Source organism: Microcebus murinus, chromosome 15 (genome assembly GCF_040939455.1).
Source record: "Microcebus murinus isolate Inina chromosome 15, M.murinus_Inina_mat1.0, whole genome shotgun sequence".
In the NCBI taxonomy this organism is placed as follows: domain Eukaryota; kingdom Metazoa; phylum Chordata; class Mammalia; order Primates; family Cheirogaleidae; genus Microcebus; species Microcebus murinus.
This window is the reverse complement of record NC_134118.1, coordinates 22715771-22738073: the sequence shown is the minus strand read 5'-3', so window position 1 is coordinate 22738073 and position 22303 is coordinate 22715771. Positions and strand designations below refer to the sequence as shown.

Below are 22303 nucleotides of genomic sequence, written 5' to 3'. Positions count from 1 at the left end.
GCCAGTTAGCCATTCACCCCGCGCAAAGCTAGGTTATCTTCTTCGCTGCCGTAGCCTCAACTCCTAGCATAGCGCCTGGCACACAGTAGGCGTCCATTTATTGAACGACCGCGTGATAATACCACCCGGGCTTCCCCTTCAGCCCGCAAGCCCCTCACTCCTTCCGCGCCTCTGCGCGAGTAGGCCGGCAAGGCCCCGGGGAGCCCGGCGCGCGCCCGGCCTAGTTCGAGGACTCGGCTGGCTGCGCGAGGCTGCGGTTGCTACGGAAACGGTGGGAAATAACAACTCGGTCCCCCACGGGGGAGGGAGGCCCGCGGAGGTAACGGCAGCGGGAGGAACGGCGCTAGCGCCGCGCTGCCGCCGCCCCGCCCCGCGCCTGCCCCGCCCGCCGGCGCCCGAGCCGCCACTGCCCCCGCCGGCCCGCGGGTGTCGGTAGGTACGACAGCGGCGGGCGCCTCCCCGGGGACCCCGCGACTGCCGGGATCCCCCGGGACTGTGTTGCGCGCCGCTGCCGGGTGTGGTCAGATGGTGCCCACCCGAGCTTCGCCACCTGGCGGCGCCGGCCATCGGGGAGGGGGCGAGGGGTCCTGGACACCCAACTCCAGCCGGGAACTTCATTGCTTTTAATTTGGGAGCAAGCAGGAGATTGAGGGGTAAGGGTGCAAGAAGACAGAAAATAAAATAAAGCTGTTTGGAAAGAGTAGCGCAGGTGGGATGTTAGAAATTGGGTTTCACCATATTTAGAGTGTGAGTGTGTGAGTGTGTGAGTGTGAGTGTGTTCTCCCGTCTCTCTCCCTTCTCCCTCACTCAGTTTGCCTCGCGCGGTGGTGCACTTGGATTTTGCGGGTGGCGGGTGAAGCAGGTGTCGCGCGCGCACTGCGAGCGCTGATTGGTTGCGCGGACCGCGGTGAAGTACTTGAACCTCTGCCGTGAGTCCTGCCCCCTGTAGTGTCTCCGCGGGGTGGACGCCGAGCGCACGGCCGGCCGTTCCTTCTCTTCTACCAGTGGGTCTGTTAGCTTCTCATTCGTTTCAGGAGGCGACCCGGCGCGGTGCGTGCGGTGAGGCCGCTGGGGTAGCGGAGGTGCCTCCCCCAGAGAAGCCAGCTGGGGCAGCGTCCCGCGGGGAAGATGAGCGGCACCAGCGCCAGGTCCAACCACCTGTCGCAGCCGGTCGTCAAGAGCGTGCTGGTGTACCGCAACGGGGACCCCTTCTTCGCTGGGCGCCGCGTCGTCTTCCAGGAGAAGAAGGTGTCCAGCTTCGACGTCTTCCTGAAGGAGGTGACAGGCGGCGTTCAGGCGCCCTTTGGGGCGGTCAGGAACATCTACACTCCCAGGACTGGCCACCGCATCCGGAAGCTAGACCAGATCCAGAGCGGGGGCAACTACGTGGCGGGAGGCCAGGAAGCCTTCAAGAAACTCAAGTGAGTGGGTCTGCCCCCTGCGCCCGTCACGCCAGGGCGCACTGCGGCGCGTGGTTGCTGTGAGGAAATTCAGGACCCCTGGCCTACCCACGTCTCGGTGGGCCGAGGGGCTGTGACTTGGAGGTGTGATGCCTCTCAAACTCCGGTTGCACTTGGGAACAGAGGTTGACACTGTGACTGGAGAAGGAATTTCACCTGGGTAACAGTAGGAACAAACTCAAAATTTGCGTGTAAACAACAGAAATCTTTTTAAAAGTATCCTTGCAAGGTTAGTGGCCAAACCGATACTTTTGCATTTTCTGTTTGGCTTTTTTTTTTCTTTCCTCTCCGCTCCCCCTCCTGCCCACCCTTTACTTTTTTCTTGGAAACTCATCCTTTTAGTTTAAATGAGGATTTCTTAAAAATCACTTCCAAGTTTTGAACACCATATTGTCACCAGAGGGGAAATTGGCCCTGCGTTCCCCTGTCCCGCCACTGTTAAATTTCTTTCAATCTTTCATTCCAAGTGAATTGACAGCACCCATTTTTGCAACCCTCCTTCCACCCCCTGCATGTTTATGCTATTAGCATAATGCTTGGAGAAGTTTATTGGCTGCCTGTATTTGTCTACATGACTGTCGCCAGCAACATGATGGTTAGACCTTCAAGGACAGGGGTCCTTAACCCCAGCTCCTGGAGCCCAGCCTACTCACAGTAGATGTTCCATGACCTAGCAAACTGGGCTTAGGTCTGTGAAGAGAACAAAGATGAACAAGACATGATCCTTGTCTTTAGGATCTTCCAATCTAACAGGAGAAAGACTATGTGAACATCAATAATCTTAAGACAAAGTACAAAGGGATATGTGCAATTAGAGACATAATCAAAGTTATGTGGGAGGTGAGTGTTTGTGGGGGTGGACATTATATGACAGGTAGAACTTTATATTCCATAGTTGTTTTTTTTTTACAACTTTATTGAGATACATTTCACATAACATCAATTCTACCCATTTTTAATGATTTTCAATATATTCACAGAATTGTGCAGGCATCACCACAAACTGATTTCAGAACATTTCCGTCACCCCCCCCCCAAATCCTGTACCTCCCAGTTTCCCCTTCCCTTATCATCTGGTAACCACTAATCTATTGTCTCTATGAATTTGTTTATTCTGGACATTTCATATAAATGGAATCATACAATTTGTGGCTTTTTGTCTTAGGGTTATTTCACTTACTGTTGTGTTTTCAAGGTTCATCCAAGTAGCATGCGTCAGTGCTTCATTCTTTTTATTATCGAATAATATTCCATGATATACCACATTTTGCTTATCCATTAACAGTTGATGAATATTTGGGTTGTTTACCTTTTTGGCTATTATGAATAATGCTTCTATGAATATTTGTGTTCAAGTTTTCATTTCTCTTGGGTATATACTTAGGAGTGAAATTGCTGCATTATATATTCCATAGTTTAATAGAACATTTTAATTGAAATTCTTCTTGGTCTCCACGATAGCAAAAAAAAAAAATCTTTACCATAATCTAAGCTTGTGAATTCACAAGCATAATTGAATTATTAATAATTTAAATTCAAACCAGCTTTTAACTGTGCAGAAGTAATTTTCAAAGTTATCATTAAAGTTCTTTAACATCATCCTTCTTCTCCTAAGTGTGTTTAAATTGAGTTTTGGGTGTTCTGCTTTTTGTTATGTCCCTTCTATGGAAGGTGAGGGATACATTTGGATTTGTTTTTCCCTTCCCTGAAACCTTCCTTATGTATGTTTTGTTTAACTTCATAGAAAAGAGCTAAATGAAACTCTGTTCAAAAGAAATTTAGAACTTAAAACCAGCAGATGATTTGAGCCGTTTATAAGTTCTGTGTCTTTGGGCAATTTACTTGACTCACCTAGTCAGTTTCCTAATATAGAACCATTCCTACCTCGCAGGGTTTTTGTAAAATGTAAATGCTTATAGATGTGAATGTGTAAACACCAAAGTGTTACATAAATATAAGGCATTTCTACAACCAGTTTCTTTTATTATATAATTTGTTTATTTTTTGTTAAGTAATTTCTACATATTATAAAAGAATTTCATAGGAATGAAAATCTGGTTCAGAATCTGTGTGGAGCTGAAAACTATAGACTCACTTTAGTAATGCATGTTCTCTTTTGTTTATTTGGCCCTACCAACTCACAAGATAAAAAAAGATACAGTTGCAAACCAAATAGAAAGTGCACTTCAAGTCACTCTTTATAAATAAGGGATTTGCATGGTTATTTTTGCTTTTAATTCATACACGAAAAAACCCCTGAGTTTGTTATTACAGTGTCCATGGTTAGTTTTTCATGTTGACAAATGACTAAATTATTTTATTTGTGTCAAAGTAGTAGTACCTATGGTTATAATGATAGAAACCAAGAATATTTAAATGCTGAATATATTTGCAGCTAAGGGCTTGTAAGTTTCTATAACAAATGAAGCAACTCACAGAACAAAAGAAAGCACAAAAGGTATTGAAGATAATTCATGGGCTTTCACTTAGAACCTAAATGATGTTGGGAAAGATAGCAAAATATTTTTCAAATGGAACTGATAAGATTCCTGCTTGAATTGCTTTCACTTAGATTTTTCTAATATGTTTGAATTGATAACTAAACTGCAGGTAACTATTAAACCTTAATTTTATAGCAGAGAATTCTGGAGATTATTTTACCCCCAAACTTTCCCTGTGCATTTTTGGATGTTGACTCTACTACATTAATATTGTAAATCTGAAATCACTTTCTTGCACATGACAGTTACAATATTTTGGTATTAAGTAAAAAATCAGATTCCTGCAGATTCACAGAAAACCCTTTCTTACTAAGACAGAGGGAGTGTTTGCATTATCTTATGTAACTACGGTTTATATAGGGGAAATACATGATAATTTCCAAAAGTATCAATTAACTAAAGTATTCTATAAAAAAACAACAATAAAAACATTTCAATAGCCAAAATTAACTGTAATGTCAACTTTTTTTTTTTTTTTTGCAACTTAGCAATTATAGTAGTTGAGGTAAAGGATCTATCTATTATCATAAATTAAATGCTAAGTTTTTACTTTTTTATACTAAAATGTTTATCTAGCACCTTCTATGTATGAAGCACAGTTTAGGGATCACTTAAAACTGTAACCAAATCACAGTGATGGACTTATAACCTGAAGTTGACAAAGGTATAAAGTTTTCAGGTTATGCTTATGCAACAGCTAAAGAATGATCATTGCTAGTTAATATCTATAGCAAATACTAATGGAATGATAGGCATCTCCAGAGGTTAACTAATCCACCCATCTGTCTATTAGCTGAACCAATACCTAAACCATCCCACATGGCTGAGCATTTCTGTATCATTCAAGTGCTCTCTTAGAGAAAATGATTTCCTAGCTTTTCCCACTTGTTATTCTACTGCCAATACTTCCTTTACTCTAAAGTCTGTGATGCATGGAACTCTTAAGAAGTAACCACTCTTTTAATCAAATTCATATAAGAATTAGAAATACAACATAGAAAGTAAGTAGCTAACTATTAAGAAGAGAAATTAATTTCCTAATAAAAATACCTATTTCTAAGACTTCTGTTCCCTTAAAGTTTAGGGTAGATAGGTGTCAGCTCTGGTTGACACCACTGCAAACAGTTCTTGCTACTATCATTGCTTTTAATTGGTAGCTATTGATTTTTTGCTTTCAAATTAAGTATTTCCTTTGACTTGCTTTACTTTTTAATAATCTTTAAAAAGGAATTTGCTAACTTAAAACCTGTAAAAGCAATCCTTATTGGTTTTTTTTTTTTTTTTCTTCAGTTACTTGGACATAGGAGAAATCAAGAAAAGACCAATGGACGTTGTTAATACAGAGGTAATGCAAATACTAGTTTGAAGGTTCAAATAAATAACAGTGCGCTTTTTTTTGTTTGTTTGTTTCTTATGATGTGTCTTAGAGATTTGGGCAGCATTTTACTTATAACGGATGAATTCTCTAATGTATATAAATAGGACATTATATGTTTTAAGGCAAAGATAATCCTTTCTTTGGATCATTGTCAGAAATGAAGAGACTGAGTCCTCCCCACTCCCACCACCTGTGGAAAAATTGTCTTCCATGAAAGTTAGGAATGGGGTGGTAGGCGAGTGAGCAAAGCTTCATCTGTGTTTGTAGCCGCTCCCCTCACTCGCATAACCACCTGAGTTCCATCCGCTGGGAAAAATTGTCTTCCATGAAACCGGTCCCTGGTGCCAAAAAGGTTGGAAACTGCTGTCTAAGATATGTAGGATTAGACACAACATGTTCTTATTTTCTCATTTTCTAGCTACACGTTCTTTGGTTGAAATCCATGAGAATGTTCCCTGTCGGCTTAGAAGAATCTGATCATTGTTATATAAATCTTTACCAAAACTATACCCTCCATCCTCATTTGCCTCTGACAGCTCAGTGTTTGAAATTGCCAGGATCATCCTGACTGCCCCTGAGGCTTTCAAAGGAGATGAATAAATGCCATGTTGGACTTTCTATGACATCAGGAAAAACCTCCATTTTAACTTGTATCAAAATTTACTTGAGCATAAACCAAAAGCTTGCATGAAGACTGAAGATGAGTCTTGTGAAAATAGATATTCAGACCACCACATTCCACATAGCTTCTGAAACCCAAGTGGAATTTTCAAGTATTCTGTAGGATATCTTCCTTAGTTTGTAGATGAAAAGATAGATTAAAAACAAAGTTGAGGCAACAGCCTTAAATGTCCAGTGAATCAGGGGAAATTGTAGTTAGACCTAGACTGGGACTCTGTTCACCACCCCAGGCTTCCCTTCTTTCCCTTTGGACTGCACCTAAACAAGTGCTTCCAATGGGTGAGCTGTATCAGTGAAAACATGGCTCACAGAAAAAGTAGCTTTTCTCACTTATAGTCCAGAACCCCAGAGAGACCTTCCTGAACTCTCATCATTTTCTCTCACTTTGTGTTTGCCCAACAGAAGCAAATAGGTCTTTCTAGGAAAAAAAACTCTCAAAAGAAAAATTCTATTATGTGGTGAATTACACTTAAAGAAAAACAAAGAAAAAATTCTAATTGTTCAGTATTTAAAGAATATGAGGTTAAATTCATTATTCAAATAATCTGTTGAAAGGGGTGCTCTTCCAACACCTTTTTTAAAATTTTTTGAGACAGAGTCTCACTGTGTTGCCTGGGCTAGAGTGCCGTGGCATCAGCCTAGCTCACAGCAACCTCAAACTCCTGGGCTCAAGCAATCTTTCTGCCTCAGCCTCCCAAGTAGCTGGAACTACAGGCATGCACCACCATGCCTGGCTAAGTTTTTCTATATATTTTTAGTTGGAAAATTAATTTCTTTCTATTTTTAGTAGAGACAGGGTCTCACTCTTGCTCAGGCTGGTCTCGAACTAAACTCCTGAGCTCAAAGGATCCGCCTGCCTCCGCCTCCCAGAGTGCTAGGATTATAGACATGAGCCACCGCGCCCGGCCCCAAGACATTATTTAAAATAATTAGTATTTTTGTTTGTATTTTGGATTTTCAATGTATGCCAAATTGATTATTTATGAAAGTGATAGGCTTTATAGCTTAAAGTAGACAAAGATATACATTTTTCAGGTTGTGTTTATGTGACAGCTAAACAATGCCCACCAGTTGATATCTGTCATAAAGGATTAGTTCTGGTTATGATTCTGTTTGAAGGATACACACCTGTTTGAAGTATGCTACCTTGCATGAAATTGATGACAGAACCTGGATTTCTGCAATAGAATTTGATATGTGTGAATTCCTAAAAACTATGTGCATAGTATATTTACTCTGGATTCCAGTGTCTTTGATGAAGACATTGTCCTTGGTACACTGCAACAGGTGTGCAATAAATTTATTAAATATGCTTTTTTTTTTTCTTAAGAGATTGTCTTTAACAACAGAAGCATTCACAAGGGTTCTAGTTCATTTAATTTGCTAATTGTGTTTCCACTTTGGGGACAGTAACCATCGTTTTCTCTTTGGGCCTATGCACAAGTCACATGCACAGGTTCTGATTTGTGAATGTGCATCTCACATGTGAGAAACCTACCCCTTACCTCCGAATAGAAGACTGCATCTCTTCTAGCCTGTGTCTGACTGGTGACCGTCTCCCCCTTACTCCTTTCCTCTTACTGTTTGCAGTAGACTCATTTATTCTCAGTCCTTCTCCACAAAGCTTTCCAAAGGGGACGAAAAGAAAGTAGAAGAATGTTTAGAATGCAAAGGAGATGGGAAGAGGCAATGAGATACTGCCTGCCATGCTCTTCCATGTGTCCCCCACCCCCCTCGCCCGACTTTCCCACTTGCTCCCTGGAGTCCTTTCTCCCACTCTGTCCTCCCAGCCTTTCCTCCCAGGCTGACCAAGCAGTGTGTTCACGTCCCTCACTTTACATGCTCAGTTTGGAAAGACCCTTCTCCCCAAAATGCACACCATGGCCTTCACCCTGAAGCCTGCTTTATGCAAGTGAAGCCCCTACTTTCATTGCCAGAAGGGAGTTTTTTGGGTTCCTGGCATTCCCAAAGGGAACTCTAAAAGGATTGTCTCATGGAAATGTCACCTTGACTGTGAGTTCTACGGTATTATTATTGCTGGTTTAGGTAGAGCACAGTGGAAAAGGCTTTTTGTAGGCTGCACTGAGAACCTGACTATTGTGAGTATAATTCTTACTATGGGGAACTACCTCTCTCTTTTCCACAACTGGTTTACAATCAAACCTTTGGAATTCAACAAGTTTATAAGTTGGAGGACTATCTATGCTCAAAATTTGAGAACAGACTTGGTAGACACCAGCTTTTGACAAATATTATAGATTCTAATTTCTTGGTCGAAGGTGGTGACTTCCTTTCAGCACTAGTGTTTACTGAGAAAAGATTGCTTACCTCGTTAAGTGCTCTTGGTGACTGGCATTCTTTGGAATATAATTGTATATAAGGGAGGACATCAGAGAATAGAGAATTATTTTTGAAGTGGATTTAGAACATGAATATATCATATTGGAAATTTAGAGTTATTTCAAGGGGAAGTTTCAGTACTATAGTAGCACACAAAAAAATGTCAGAGATGTGTCATGAAAGGCGAGTAAAATTACTTATTCACCAAAATTTGGGGCATTTCCCTCAAATTGGAGGTGATTTCATACATTTTGAGTTTTCAATGATGCATAATAAAAGCCACGACACCAGTATACACAATTCAAACTCCTGCCTCAGCCTCCGGGTAGCTGGGACTACAGGCTTACACTGTGACAATGCCCAGCTGAGTTTTTTTTTTTTTTTTTTTCCGTTCCTTTTTGGTAGAGACGGGGTCTCACTCTTGCTCTGGCTAGTCTGGAACTGCTGAGCTCAAGTGATCTTCCTGCCTCAGCCTCCCAGATTATAGGTGTGAGCCACCACACCTGGCCTAAATTTCTTAAATGGTTATTTAGAATGCCGTAAATAAGTAGAAGCTGTTTTACTGTGTAAGAGGCCTTGGTACACATTATGCACAGAGGAGAAGGATAGGCAGCTTGACTTCAGAGCACTTCTGATTTGCTGGGAGCTGTGCTAGGTACTGGGCATAAAATGAACACTTCCCTGCTCTTGCTCCTTAGGAGTTCAGAGTCTAGGCAAGGAGACAGGGGAGTAACCAACTATGATTACCCAGTGGCATTTGAGCTGGGCTAGAGGTGCTCACAGACTGAGAAAATGCAGGTGGGATTAAGGTTGTGGATCAGCCAGTTTGAAATGTTTTAAAATATAATAGAATCTTTTATTTTTGGCTCATTTCTCTTAGATTAAGGTTTTGAGAATGTCCCTTTCTACAGTTTGATTAAGAGGGTATTATTTAATACTTCTATCTGTGAAACTGTCAAATCTTGTTTCTGGCAGAAACAGTGAACATCAGCTTGGATGAAAAAGAGAAAAAGGCCGCCTTGCTATTAAATAGACACATATAAAGCCAGCAGCAAAGTTAACAGGAAACACTGTTTCTCCCATAATCACACAGCCCCTGTAAAATGCCATAAGGGCCTCCTCTTTGAGTGATTATTGCTTTCTTATGTCTAATGCTCTCAGACTTGCTTTGCTATTCTTATCTTTAGCTGGGATCTTTTTTCTTTTATTAATTTTTTATTTTTTCATATTATGGGGGTACAAATATTGTTAGGGTTACACATATTGCCCCTGCCATTCTTCTCCATGCCCCCCCGCCCCCGCACCTTACCAAAACATCAAGCATGTCCTACTCTCAGTCTTTTTTTCTTTTTTCTTTTTATTTTTTTTTCAGACAGGGTCTGTCTGTTGCCTGGCTTGGAGTGCAATGGCATCATCATAGCTCACTGCAAGGCCTCAAACTCCTGGCCTCAAGTGATCCTCCTGCCTAGGCCTCCCTAAGTGCTAGGATTACAGGTGTGAGCCACTGTGCCTGGCTGTACTGGGATCTTTAATTTTTTATTTACTTTTTTAATATAGAGTCTTGCTCTGTTACTCTTGATGTAATGCAGTGGTATCGTCATAGCTCACTGCAAACTCAAACTCCTAGGCTCAAATGATCTTCCTGCTTCAGCCTCCCAAATAACTGGGACTGCAGGCATGTAACACAATGCCTGGCTAACTTTTCTATTTTTGGTAGAGACAGGTTCTCACTCTTGCTTAGACTGGTCTTGAACTCCTGAGCTCAAAGCAATTCTCCTACCTTGGCCTCCCAGAGTGCTAGAATTACAGGTGTGAGCCATCTCACCCGGCCTGGGATCTTTAATTGTGAAACTGGCTTCACCTCATAACAACTCCTGGTTAACATATGCATCAGAATTATCTATTAGATTTTAATCTCTAGGAGGTCTGCTGATTCCATATAGTACCTACCATAATATCATAAGCTGGTAATTGTTTAAATTCCCTAGGGTTTTGATGTTTCTTATTGGCCAATTAAAGTAGATGTCCATTTAACATGCCTTGTTATTCTGCATTTCACATAAAGGTGGGATGTCTCAAATAACTTGCAAGCCTTTATGGCCACCACCTATTTAGATTTTGTTTCAGGGATAAAATTAGTTGTAGTTGGATGTTTGCGTAACACATTTATTGTCCCTTTAGTATATTTGGAGCTATATTGAATGAATGCTATTCACTCAACAAATATAGTCACCCCTTGGTATCTGTAGGGGATTGAATCAGGACTCCCCGAGGATACCAAAGTCCTCTAATGCTCAAGTCCCTTAGCTAAAATGACATCAGATTTGCATATAACTTACATACATGCTCTTGTATACTTTAAATCATCTCTGGATTACTTTTTAAAATACCTAATACAATGTAAATGCTATGTAAATAGTTGTTACGCTGTATTGTTTTTTATTTTATTGCTTTTAATTGTAGTATTGTTATGTTTTACTTTTTTTCCCCCAAATTTTTGATCTGCAGTTGTTTGAATCCATGGATGCAGAACATGTGAATACGGAGGGGCCAATTGTGTTTATTGTGTGTCTGTTATGTGTCAGGCATTGTCATTGTCACCTGGGAACAAAACAAATGAGGTCTCTGTCCATGGAGCTTCCTAATCTTTAGCCTTCCTCACCTGGTATGCCTGATTTTAACTCTACCAATGTTGGTCTTTGTTGTAGAACTTGGGGTAAGGCAGATTTGATTCAAGAGCTGTATTTTGTCGGGGGGGGGGGCTATATAAACATTTTTTGGACTTTATTATTGATAATGAGTCAGGTAAGAATGGGACAAAATTTTTGAGGAGTAATAAACACTAAATTCCTGGAAAATAAGTACCATTTTCCTAGAGATATAAACATCTAAGCTATTAATTGTAACCTGAATAATAGCTGGAGTTGTCTATGTCCTTATGATCAGGATAAGTAGGCTTGAACCTCCATTACTTAGCCTTTGGAATGTCCAGATTTTCTCCCAAGATTTCTGTGAATTACTGCAGGGATTATTATCTCATGCTCACTTCTGAGCTCTGCTTCCAAAGTATCGGTTGAGTTATGGATTCTCTTGTTTTCTTACGGTTTGTGTCTGTGTACAACCCCTTCAACCCAGAGATGAAATCCTTGCATTGATGTCCGTACGACATCACGTAAGTTTGTGTGTGGTGAAATTTACCAGTTGTTTGTAGAAGTGGAGTGGGTTTTGTAGGTCATACATAAGTCCCAACATCCAAAACTTAATGCTAGACTTCTCCATTCTTAAAAATATCTTGGTCATATATGCCAATTCAGGCTCCAGCCTCTGACTGGCTCCTTGGTGACTTCTCTCTTTTCTCCCTCCTCCCATCTCTTTTCTACTCTACCCTCACTTCTTCCTTTTGATTTCTAATACAGAACAATGTAGAGCTTCATTTTTGTTTCCTTGAATCTTGCGAATCTAATTTCTCAGGGTCAGGAGTAAAGATAATTTTTACCCCCTCACCTACATTTATATTTAAAAAAAAATGAAGGATATGTTTTGGGATTTTCCTTCTTTTATCTGCTCTTTCTGGTCTGCTGGCAGAGATGCCAGTCACAAGTGGAATGATAGGCAAGAAGAGAGAGCAGAAGAAGGTCAGGCTTACATTATTCAGAGTGATCCATCTGTGAATAAGTGTGCTGTCTCCTTGGAAGAAGTGTTGCCTCAAAAAGGAATCTGTAAATTAAAACCTGAAGACAGACCTCAGTGAAAATCTTCCCGGAGAGTGGCAGCCTCCTTGCTGGATAAGCTATCCCACAGGCTCCTCTTGGGGTAGGTGTATTCTTGTGTAGAGAATTTGAATAAGTTTTGTTTCTCCTTTGTTGGAGTGGAGAACTTTAGGAATATTATGGAGAGAGTATCTTTAGGAGAGTGATTGAATCCACGAAACTTTGCCTTGTCTGAAAAGTTTGTGGGACCCTAGTTGTTCTTCAGGTTGGTTACTCAGATGAATGTCCTTCAGGTTTTGAATAGCATTATTAAAAAGTCCACGTTTCAGTTTAATCATTAGGCATAATCTCTAATGAAATGTACCATACGATTTGCTACTTAAAGGCTTTTGGTTGAGAAAGGGATTCTAGGCATTAAATTGAGTGTAATTATTAACCTTACTGCAGGAAGGCATGGGGACTCTGTGGTTTAACTCACTAATCTTTAGCTTGGGAATTGTGGTCCCAAGGGGCCTCAGAAGGGGAGCTACTAAAGAGTTAAACTCCTAAATATTCCTTTAATTTGAGGAAGCCTTTTCAGATCATGTTAATAAGGTTTACTAATTTATTGAAGAATCAAAGAAAATAAAGCCTACTTTTGTCAATTCTTTCAATAGCAATTGAAGCCCCTGCCCAATCTTTTATTTTATACCTTTCCACTACCTCTCTAATATAACTGCTGAGTAAGAAGCATTCTTTTAAGGAAGCCAGTTCACATCAGTGACCATGGTGATTCCAAGGTGTCTATGACCTTGCCAAGGTTCTATGAAGAGTTTTCTGCTAAGGAACAACTGGCTGTATTTCATTTTTCCTTCACACTTTCTTATTTTACCTTTTATCAGTATTGAGCTGTGTGTATGTGTGTATAGGTGCATGTCTATGTGTATTATGTGTGTTTGAACAAGAGTGAGAAAGAAGTGTTTATGTCAACCTATAAAATATTAGTCTGATGAAAAATATCTATTAATAATCTTAATCAGCTCTAATTAAAAGCTGAAAGATTGGAAATTTTAATTTGGTGTTTAACATGTATCATGGCATTTGTTGCATCCCCTCTTTGGTTTTTAAACATGATTTTAAGAAATTTAATATCTATGAAATTGGCAGATAAGGGTATTAGAGCATGTATAATTTCTTATTCTAGTAATAAGCTGTTCTAAACAAAGGGATAAATTTAATAAACATTTAGAAAAGAATTACCAATCTTTTAAGGAAAAATAGCAAAATTATCTAATAAAATAGTCAAATTACTAATTAATGTGTATGTTTAAAAATACCACATATTTGCCTTTCTGTGGCCGACTTATTTCACTTAGTATAATATCCTCCAGGTTCATCTATGTTGTTGCAAATGACAGAATTTCCCTTATTTTTATGGTTGAATAGCATGTGCTCACTTATAGGTGGAATCTAAAAAAGCCAAACTCATGAAATAGAGAGTAGAATGTTGGTTACCAGGGACTAGGTGTGGGGATTGGGTGGGGAATGGGGAGATGTTTGTGAAAGAGTACAAAGTTAGACAGGAGGGATGAGTTCTGGAGATCTGTCGTACAGCATGTTGACTATAGATATGTGGTCCCCAACACCCCGGCGGTAACAGTACCTGTCTGTGGCCTGTTAGGAACTGGGCCGCACAGTAGGAGGTGAGCGGCACCGCCTAGCAAGTGAAGCTTCATCTGCATCTACAGCCCTACCCCATCTCTTGCATTCCACTGCATAAGCTCCGCCTCCTGTCAGAGCAGGAGTGGCATTAGATTCTCATAGGAGCACAAACCCTACTATAAACTGTGCATGCAAGGGATGTAGGTTGTGCTCTCCTTATGAGAATCGAATGCCTGATGGTCTGAGGTGGAGCTGAGGCGGTGATGCTAGTGCTGGGGAGCGGCTGCAAATACAGATTATCATTAGCAGAGAGGTTTGACTGCACAGTAAATATGATGCGCTTGAATCATCCTAAACCATCCCCCACCACTTGTGGAAAAATTGTCTTCCATGAAACCAGTCTCTGGTGCCAAAAAAGGTTGGGAGGCCACTGCTGTAGATAATAATAACATATTGTCTATTTGAAAATTGCTAAAAGAGTAGATTTTAATTGTTCTTATCACAAAAAGTGATAAATATATGAGGTGATGAATATGTTAATAGCTTGATTTAATCATTTCACAGTGTATACATATAACATAATATTGTACCCCATAAATATATTCCATTTTTATTTGCCAATTAAAAATAAAAATACCACTTAATTGAAGTGTCAAACTATTCGCAACAAAAAATTTCATATAAGTTCCTGCTAAAATAGAGTCCTTTTGGCAACTCCAACAGCAAAACTTATTGAACAGAAAAGAGATTGTTATTCTTAGATTGAATATAGAAAGATGAAATTTTAGGAATAAGTATTGCTATTGAATTATTTGGAGTTCTGCCAAGGTATATCAAGGTTTTGGTTGATGGTAGTTTAAATATCTGTGTACATGCTAGAAAATCAATATTTTTAGGTTAACATTTTAGGGTGATTGTTTATATATATGTTTTTCTTTTTGTTCTCTATCATTCTGAACCAGAATATTTGTTGGAATGAGCTTGTTGAGTTTTCTGGTGAAGTCAGAGGAACTATGCTTGATGGAATAGTATGGTTATTTTCATATGACAGGAATAATAGGAAAACATGACCAAATAAATAGCAGTGTCTAGCAATGGAAGACAGATAAACTATGCTCAATTTTTTATTGAATGCTGCTCATGTATGATTTCACATATTCTCAAGAATGTTTACCAAGAGCCTGCTGAATGCCAGCCAGTGGTGAGATTTTCTCCATGCAGATATAGAAATACACTTAACATGTGGCAGTCAGAAATTACAACAAGGTAATTGTTGTAGGAGGACTCTGGAAAGAATTTTAAAAGGTGAACATATATGGAAAAGAGGCTGAATGCAGTGGCTCATGCCTGTAATCCTAGCATGTTGGGAAGCTGAGGCAGGAGGATCACTTGAGGCCAGGAATTTGAGACATGGAAAATAATAAAAAGATTGAAAAGCCATATCTGATATTGCTAACTCAAGGGAAGAAAATTATTTAGACCAGATTAATAACTGGCTTCAATGCTTATAAAAATATGGTGATTAGCTCTTCTCTATCACTGCTGGATAACAAGATGGCAGAATCAAAATTAAGGTATAAGATTGGAGAATTTAGGTCAGATTGAAAGAAAACTTATTTTTTTTTTTAAATTGGAGAAGACTACTAAAAACGTATTGAAAGGAAATGTGATATCTCTTTTTAAATAGAAATACGTTCTTCTGACTCACACGCTTCAGTTGTATGCCAAGATGGTGGAAATGAATTGAGATTGATTTAAATTTCAAAATGTCTTCTAATCTAAGGTGTTGTGGGTCAGAGCCTTCCTGTAGAATCCTGGAAGTAGCGCTGCCCAGCTGTCGCACTCCTTCATGGAGCAGGCAGCGCGTAGGGAAAAACTGCTGGACTGACTGGCAGCAATCTTTGTTGGTAGCTCCTGTCATTTCTCAAGTTTCAGAGCAGTCTTCCATGAAGATAGGCATGTGGTGCTGTGATTTGCTGGCACTTCCAGTCAGATTTTTTTCTTAAAGTAATATAACTTGTAGCCACACCATGAAGGGAAAGGGTTTGGTGAATGGTCCTGTTTTGGAGGGTGGCTTCTGTATTTAGAACTGAAGATAGCATAGCACTCTGGACAGACATTTCAATCCAAAGAGATGCTTCCATTTTTTCTCCCCACGATTTTATGTCCAGAAAAGAAAACCCCAGAGATGATGTGTTAAAGGAATAAGGGAAGTGAAACCCAGGGTAATCAGTTATAAGAAACCATCATGTGAAGTCATCTGCAATAACACTTTCATATTTGATTAGGACATAGAAACTTGGGTTAGACACTTTAAATTTTATCTCTCTATACTTTAGAACAAATTGTGTGTGTGTATGTGTGTGTGTGTGTGTGTGTGTGTGTGTGTATGTGCGCCCCTACACGTGTGATCTTAAATATTTAACTTGTTGGGGAGGTATTTTTGGATTGTGGGAAACTTTGTTTCAAGATTCAGAGTAGTGCATAGCAGCAATAAATCTTTGAACTTTTACTGGTGGGGTAGTATGGTGAGAACACTGTGCTAATGAGGCCAAGGACTTGAGTTAAATCCCACGGGTCTCTTAGATCTACTAGGTGCCTGGCTCCATACTGTTCCCCAAAGAGCCAGCTCTCCTCTCAAGTGTGGTGCTGGTTAAAGATTGTGAAAAAGTGTATGCATAGCTCAGCTCTCATCTAGCATTACCTTGGAAAAGCAACTGAAGAGGCCCATGCTTCAAAAGTAGGAGGCTAATAGTCTTATATTTATGTACAAAATAAAACAAGTGCCAGTGTATATGAGAACAGATGGATGGAGGCATTTTTTTAAAGGTAGGGCTCTTTATTTGCACTTGGTTGATTTCAGCATGAAGTATGCAGGTGGTGTGCCTCAGTGTCTAGCTTGGTCAACAGTGAAAATTCCCGTCTATCATTGTGAAAGGCTCCTTTATAAGCAGCCAGCCAGATCATGCTCAGATGTCATCCCATGATTACATAGTTTGGATGTTTGGTTTGTTGAAATAAGGTTGATTTCAGCCCACCTGTTAGCTGGGGGGCGGAACTAAGTGGTGACTGATTGTGGGAGAGAGACAACCAAATTGACTTGGTATATTTGCAGTGTCTAATGTTTAACCTGGAACATTTCTCTCTAGGAAATTTCTAATGGCAGTCTATGTTGCTTTGTACTTTTTTCCCCTTTTATAGCAGTTCAGTATTTCTGAATTTCAAAGATCTATGAACCTCCATGTCATCTTTGCTATTTCAAATTATATCGCCTTATGTAACTTCTCTGCCAACTTTTAGAAATTTTTATAAAATAAGTCATCTAATTTCACTCAAGTTGCATTTTATAAATTATATTCTAAATGATAAAACTCCATTTTATGGAGTGGCCTGTTTTTCTAGAAGTGAGCAGATAACTCAATTTTCAGGACTACAAATTTTGCATTAGCTAGTATAAGATCCTCCACAACTGCTTTTTAAAACTGGATTTTAAAAAAATTAAAAATGTCAACTAAAACATATTTTTTACTATAGCAAAGAAATTCTTTTAGTATGGCTTTTGCAAATGCATAGCTTATTTCTCATGCATGGTCAATAGGCTAATATAATTTAGTCAAATATTGTCTGCAAATTGGATTAAATTGCCTTTCCCCTAGCCTGTATCAGATTACTATTCCCTTGTGTTATTTCTATTTCAATTATTTTATCAATAATATTGATTAACTTGGATTCTCCTTACCTATTCGTCTATAGCACAGATACTCAGGCATGTATATAATGTAGGCAATGTAATTTGTGTCTGAGAATTTTTGGCATTTTAACTTAGTGACTTTTTAAATTTATTCCTAAACTCTATTTCCCTTTTTTTCTTCCCCAATTCACTTCCTTATGTATAATCACATTCATATTATAATTTCTCTATTTAGGAATTCCCTTTGCTCTCTCTGTCTTATGATATCAAGTTAGTAGAGTTATGTGCATCAAACTTTATGTCAAAAGGACATAACACTCACAATTAATGTATTCATTCATAGAAAGACAATCTTGGTTAGATGTCTGCATTTTAGTATGTAGCAATGTTAGCTTGGCTTGTGTGTCCCAGATATCACTAATTACTCAGAGTACACAGACAGAATTATAAAATCATAATGACACCCTCCTAATATTCTATCTAAATGATCTTAAAGGATTATAAAGATGGCTTTGGCTGGCAGTGTCTGGAGAAGAGGAGTCTGCAGATGAAGTGCTGTATGTCTTTGTGATTATTTTAAACCTGCTTTCATGGAGAAAGGTTTGGAGCCTAAGGGACTGACACTAATCACAAATTTATGGCTCTTCTATTTTGGTAGTAAAAAATTTAACACCACAAATTTTTTCATCACAAAAATGTTTCAAGAACCTTTTTTACATGCCAGGCATGATGCCAGTTAGATTTACAATGATGAGGAAGCCAGACAAGGCCCCAGACTTCCTGAAGTTGGCTGTCTAGTGGAGAAGACGGAGTGTACACAAGCCGTCCGAGGAAGTGTGCCGTGTAGGGGGACACAGAGGCACAGGCTGCGGGAGGGGCAGTTACCGTAGGCCAGGGGAATGCTCAGAAGCTCCCTGGAAGGAATGATACGCAAGTTGAACCTACAGGGAGTGTAGCCAGGCAAACAGAGGGAAGAAGAGTGTTCCAGGTAAGGGAGGCAGCATGTGCAAACATGTTCTGTTAGGCTGAAGCATGGGAAGACATTGGGGTAGAAGGGTGGGGTGGAGATAGGTCAGAGATGAGGCTTGTGAAGTAGAAAGGTACCAACCTCAAGGGTTTTGTTGACTGTTTGGAAGATGTGGAAGGGGTTTCAGTGGGGAATTGACTAGAGTCATTCTTTGTTGCCAAAGCAAGATTGAGAGACCACGTGATGGAGATGAATGGGGTACTCTTGACGGGAGAGGCTGTGGGGTGGTAAAAGGATCGCATTTGAGAGACAGACTTAGTGATTGTTTTGATGTGGGGGTAAGGAAGAGAGATTAGTTGGATGATTCATAGGTTTCTGGCCTGGGCCACTGCATAAATGGCATTCCCCTTCATGAAAGCAGGGGACACCATGTGTTTGTGTTTTTGATAACAGAGGCAATCAGAAATATGTGAAGTTTGAACTGTTTGAACATTGAGGCAGCCCAAATGTTGGAAGATAAACAAAACTGAAACCCACTGTGAATGCTTGTGTGTGTGTGTGTGTGTGTGTGTATTTCTTTAATATGTGTTTAGTATTGTTCTAAGCACTTTACAAAGATTATCTATTTTTTTCTTTATTTATTATATTATATTCTTTTTAAAATTATTTTTCTTTTTTTCTTACACAAAGTGGAAGTCCAGTTAGGTTGAGAAGGATTATCTATTTTAATCTTTACAACAACCTTCTGAAGGTAGGGATTGTTGTTATTCACATTTTACAGGGGAGGAAATTGATGACTATGACATGGTCCTGCAGAGCTCACAGGAGGGACTGCCTATTAATATATTATGTGTTAGTACATTTCCTACTAAATTAACAGAATTTAATTAAAGATGATCATTCAGTGTCTTTTTGCTCTTGAAAGGGTGAAGGGTTTTTTAAAAATTTTCATACCTTGATTTGATGATGATAGGAAGAAGAATATATATATATATATATATATATATATATATATATGACAAAAATTAGGAAGTGAATCCAGAAAAGGGGCACAATTTTCTTTTAACTTCCTTAATATATTCTTCTTTTATAAGTCATCATTAGTTAAAAAATTTTGCCCAGAATTATTTTAGTTGTATTCTCAGTTGACTTTTTTTTTTTGCCTTTGCTAATATTCCCTATAGGACAGGCAGGATATTTATGTTGAATGTTTCCAATACAGTACGTGAAATGGCTTTGGCAGGCCTGCTTGTAAAAAAGTCTCCCATAGGAAACTCAAAATACTTTTACATGGAAATTTACTAAAGAGTGTGAAGAGATTGGAGACAGAGATATTGAGCCAAGAACCAATGGTTGACTTTTTAAATGTTCACCATGCTACTGTCAAAGGACCAATTGGTTTCTTTCTTTTTCTTTCTTTTTTTTTTTTTTTTTTAATAACGTATTAGTTTCTAGTAGCCAATTGGTTTCTTTAGCTATTCTGACCAGATGTTTTTAATGACACCTACCAAGTTACCAGGTAAACAAAGCAATTTGAAGGATTGGAGGAAGATAGGGGAAGAGCATCATGTGTTGGAGACAAACTATTTTTCACCCAAGATCTCTTTTTTCATCTGAAATATGAAAATAATAATACCTCCCTTAAAGAATTACCGTGAGGATTAGGAACATATAGATACATGTTAAGCTCCTAGCACTGTGCCTGATACACATTTAGAACTCAATGAATGGAAATTATGCCTGTTGCTGCTGGGGTTAGTAAAAGCCATGTGAATCGAGTGGCTTCTGAGTGGAATATGTCAGTGGCTGCTGACAGCATACTGACTGCTTTACCAAAAGGAGAAAATGTGAATGTAAGTGTTTGATCAGCTACAACACCCTCTGTGAAGATTAGGTGGTACTTATTATTTGTGACTGGCGTGATCATAAAGCGAGTGCTTGATAAATGGTTGAGATCATTATTATATGAATACATGAAAAGAGAAATACTTCAGCAAATAAAGTAGAACAAGTTTATTGACTTCAATGTGTGACTAAATCTTGGAGTTGTTCTTCAAATATTGAGGGTTTACATAATTTCACAAAGACTAAGATATAGAGAGAGTGAAAAATACACATGTGAATTAGCCAGGACTTTAGCAGTAAGCAAAAGAAAATGTCGATGGCTTATTTCAGCAGAAAAGGAATTTTTGAAAATATCTGATGTAGCTGGAGAACTAAGCCCAGAGAATAAGCAGTTACGAGGGAGTCAAGGCAGCCAGAACCAGATCACATTCTGTCACAGGGCCAGGCCATGAAAGACAGCCCTGTCACCACCATTGAGCAGTGGAGACATTCAGCTTGTTGGACCACACTGCTGCAGACATTTGGCAGTGGATGCCGCAGACGCTTCCTCCAGAAAGTGGACTTTGTTGCTGTTGATAGCACCATTCTTACCTTCTTTGCTTTGTTGGACCATCAGTCCTGGTATAAAAGCCCTGGGTGGGACTACTGGGCCAAGAAGAGGTCTTGCTCTGATGGGTTAGGCTACAAATGGCCTGATAAAGTGAATGTTAGGCATTTTTACCTTCTGTGAGTGGTGGTGGGATCCGTTTCCCTTCAAGATTCATGTGGTGGAAATTCTATTCAAATGGAAAATTCTTCCTCTTGTACTATGCATTGTTCTTCCTGTCCTACCTTTAATTAGTACTTCATCTGCTTGGGATTCTTAACTAGTGGAGTGGCCCAAAGTTTTGTTCTAAAGGGATCTGAGCTCTTGATAGTGTTGCCTGTATAGCATTGCTGGAATCTTACATTAATTTTATTATTTAAAGAAAATCTATGAATAATGTTTACCTACACGATAGAAAATATACTTAAAGTTTATAGAGTAAAATTAACATCTGTATACTCCATCCAGCTTAAGAGATAGAACAGAACAAATACAGTTACAGTTCCATGTGTCTTTCCTCAGTTCCGTTTCTTGCTTCCTCCTAATATGTAAACATTATCTTGAACTTTATATTTATCATCCCTTTATCTTTCTTTATAGTTTTGTTACATATATATGTAATCCAAAACAATATATGGTTGATTTTGGAACTTCATGTAAATGGAATCATACACTAAGCATTCTTTTGCAGTTTGCTTTTTTGCTTAACATAATGTGTTGTTGTAGTCATCCGTGGTGTTGTGAGGAGCTGTGGTTCATTCATTCTCCTTGCAGCACTCTATTCCATTTTATGAACATCATACTGTTTATTCATTCTCTAATTGATGGACAGTTGAATTATTTCTAATCATACCTCCTTCTTTCTTTTTAGTATTAACAATACTATGTGATTCTAAGAGATACGCGCGCGAGCGCACACACACACACACACACACACACCGGTGGATGGAAGCAATTTATCCATCTAGCTGAGAACTGGTGTCTTCTAAGGGCCAGTGTCTGTTCATTCCTCAATGGGCTGGGGATTTCATTCCCTGGTGAATGGCTGCAGGTCTCTTTGAAAAGATTTTGAGGAAGACTCAAAATATTTATCTGTGCAATTATTGTAGCATCCTTCTACAAAGTTACCAGGCCCCCCCTTCAGTTTTGGGGGCTGTCAGGTCTGGTAATTGAGTGCGGGGTTGAGACAACTGGTAGTTTAAATCAGGCCTCTATTTACAAAACTGGAGATTTTTTTTGTTATGCAAATCAAGTGGTAAGTTGTACAACTTTTTAATCCCAGAAATTCCATAATTTAGTCGTCGTCACATCAGTTCATTGTGGTTACCACGCTGGCTCTGCTGCTTCTTGTGGTCACGCTTCTGCCTTGTCCCTGGAGAATAAGTGCTGCCTTTTCTCTTCTGCCACCCAGGATGCTGACACCTCGTTGAAACCAGAAAGCCCATTTCAAATGCAGCATCTTCCACCAGCATGTCTGGTCTTAGGACAACAACTACTAGAGCA

General features: G+C 39.4%; 1 protein-coding gene across 4 annotated transcripts in view; it reads left to right on the top strand.

Moving 5' to 3' along the window:
* Positions 1–300: 300 nt before the first annotated feature.
* Positions 301–22303, top strand: part of DCDC2 (doublecortin domain containing 2) — a 156657-nt gene continuing 134654 nt past the window's right edge. For 3 of the 4 annotated variants that reach the window (XR_001151390.2, XM_012753628.2, XM_012753625.2), the window contains exons 1-3: positions 301–432; positions 1035–1421; positions 5252–5306. Coding sequence is in view for 3 of the 4 variants with exons in the window: in XM_012753628.2 (XP_012609082.1) it covers positions 1129–1421; positions 5252–5306 (348 nt within the window). In the remaining variant the exon portion in view is untranslated. Of the gene's footprint in view, positions 433–478; positions 654–1034; positions 1422–5251; positions 5307–22303 lie in introns of those variants that run through there. The other variant, XM_012753626.3, reaches the window with a different exon arrangement.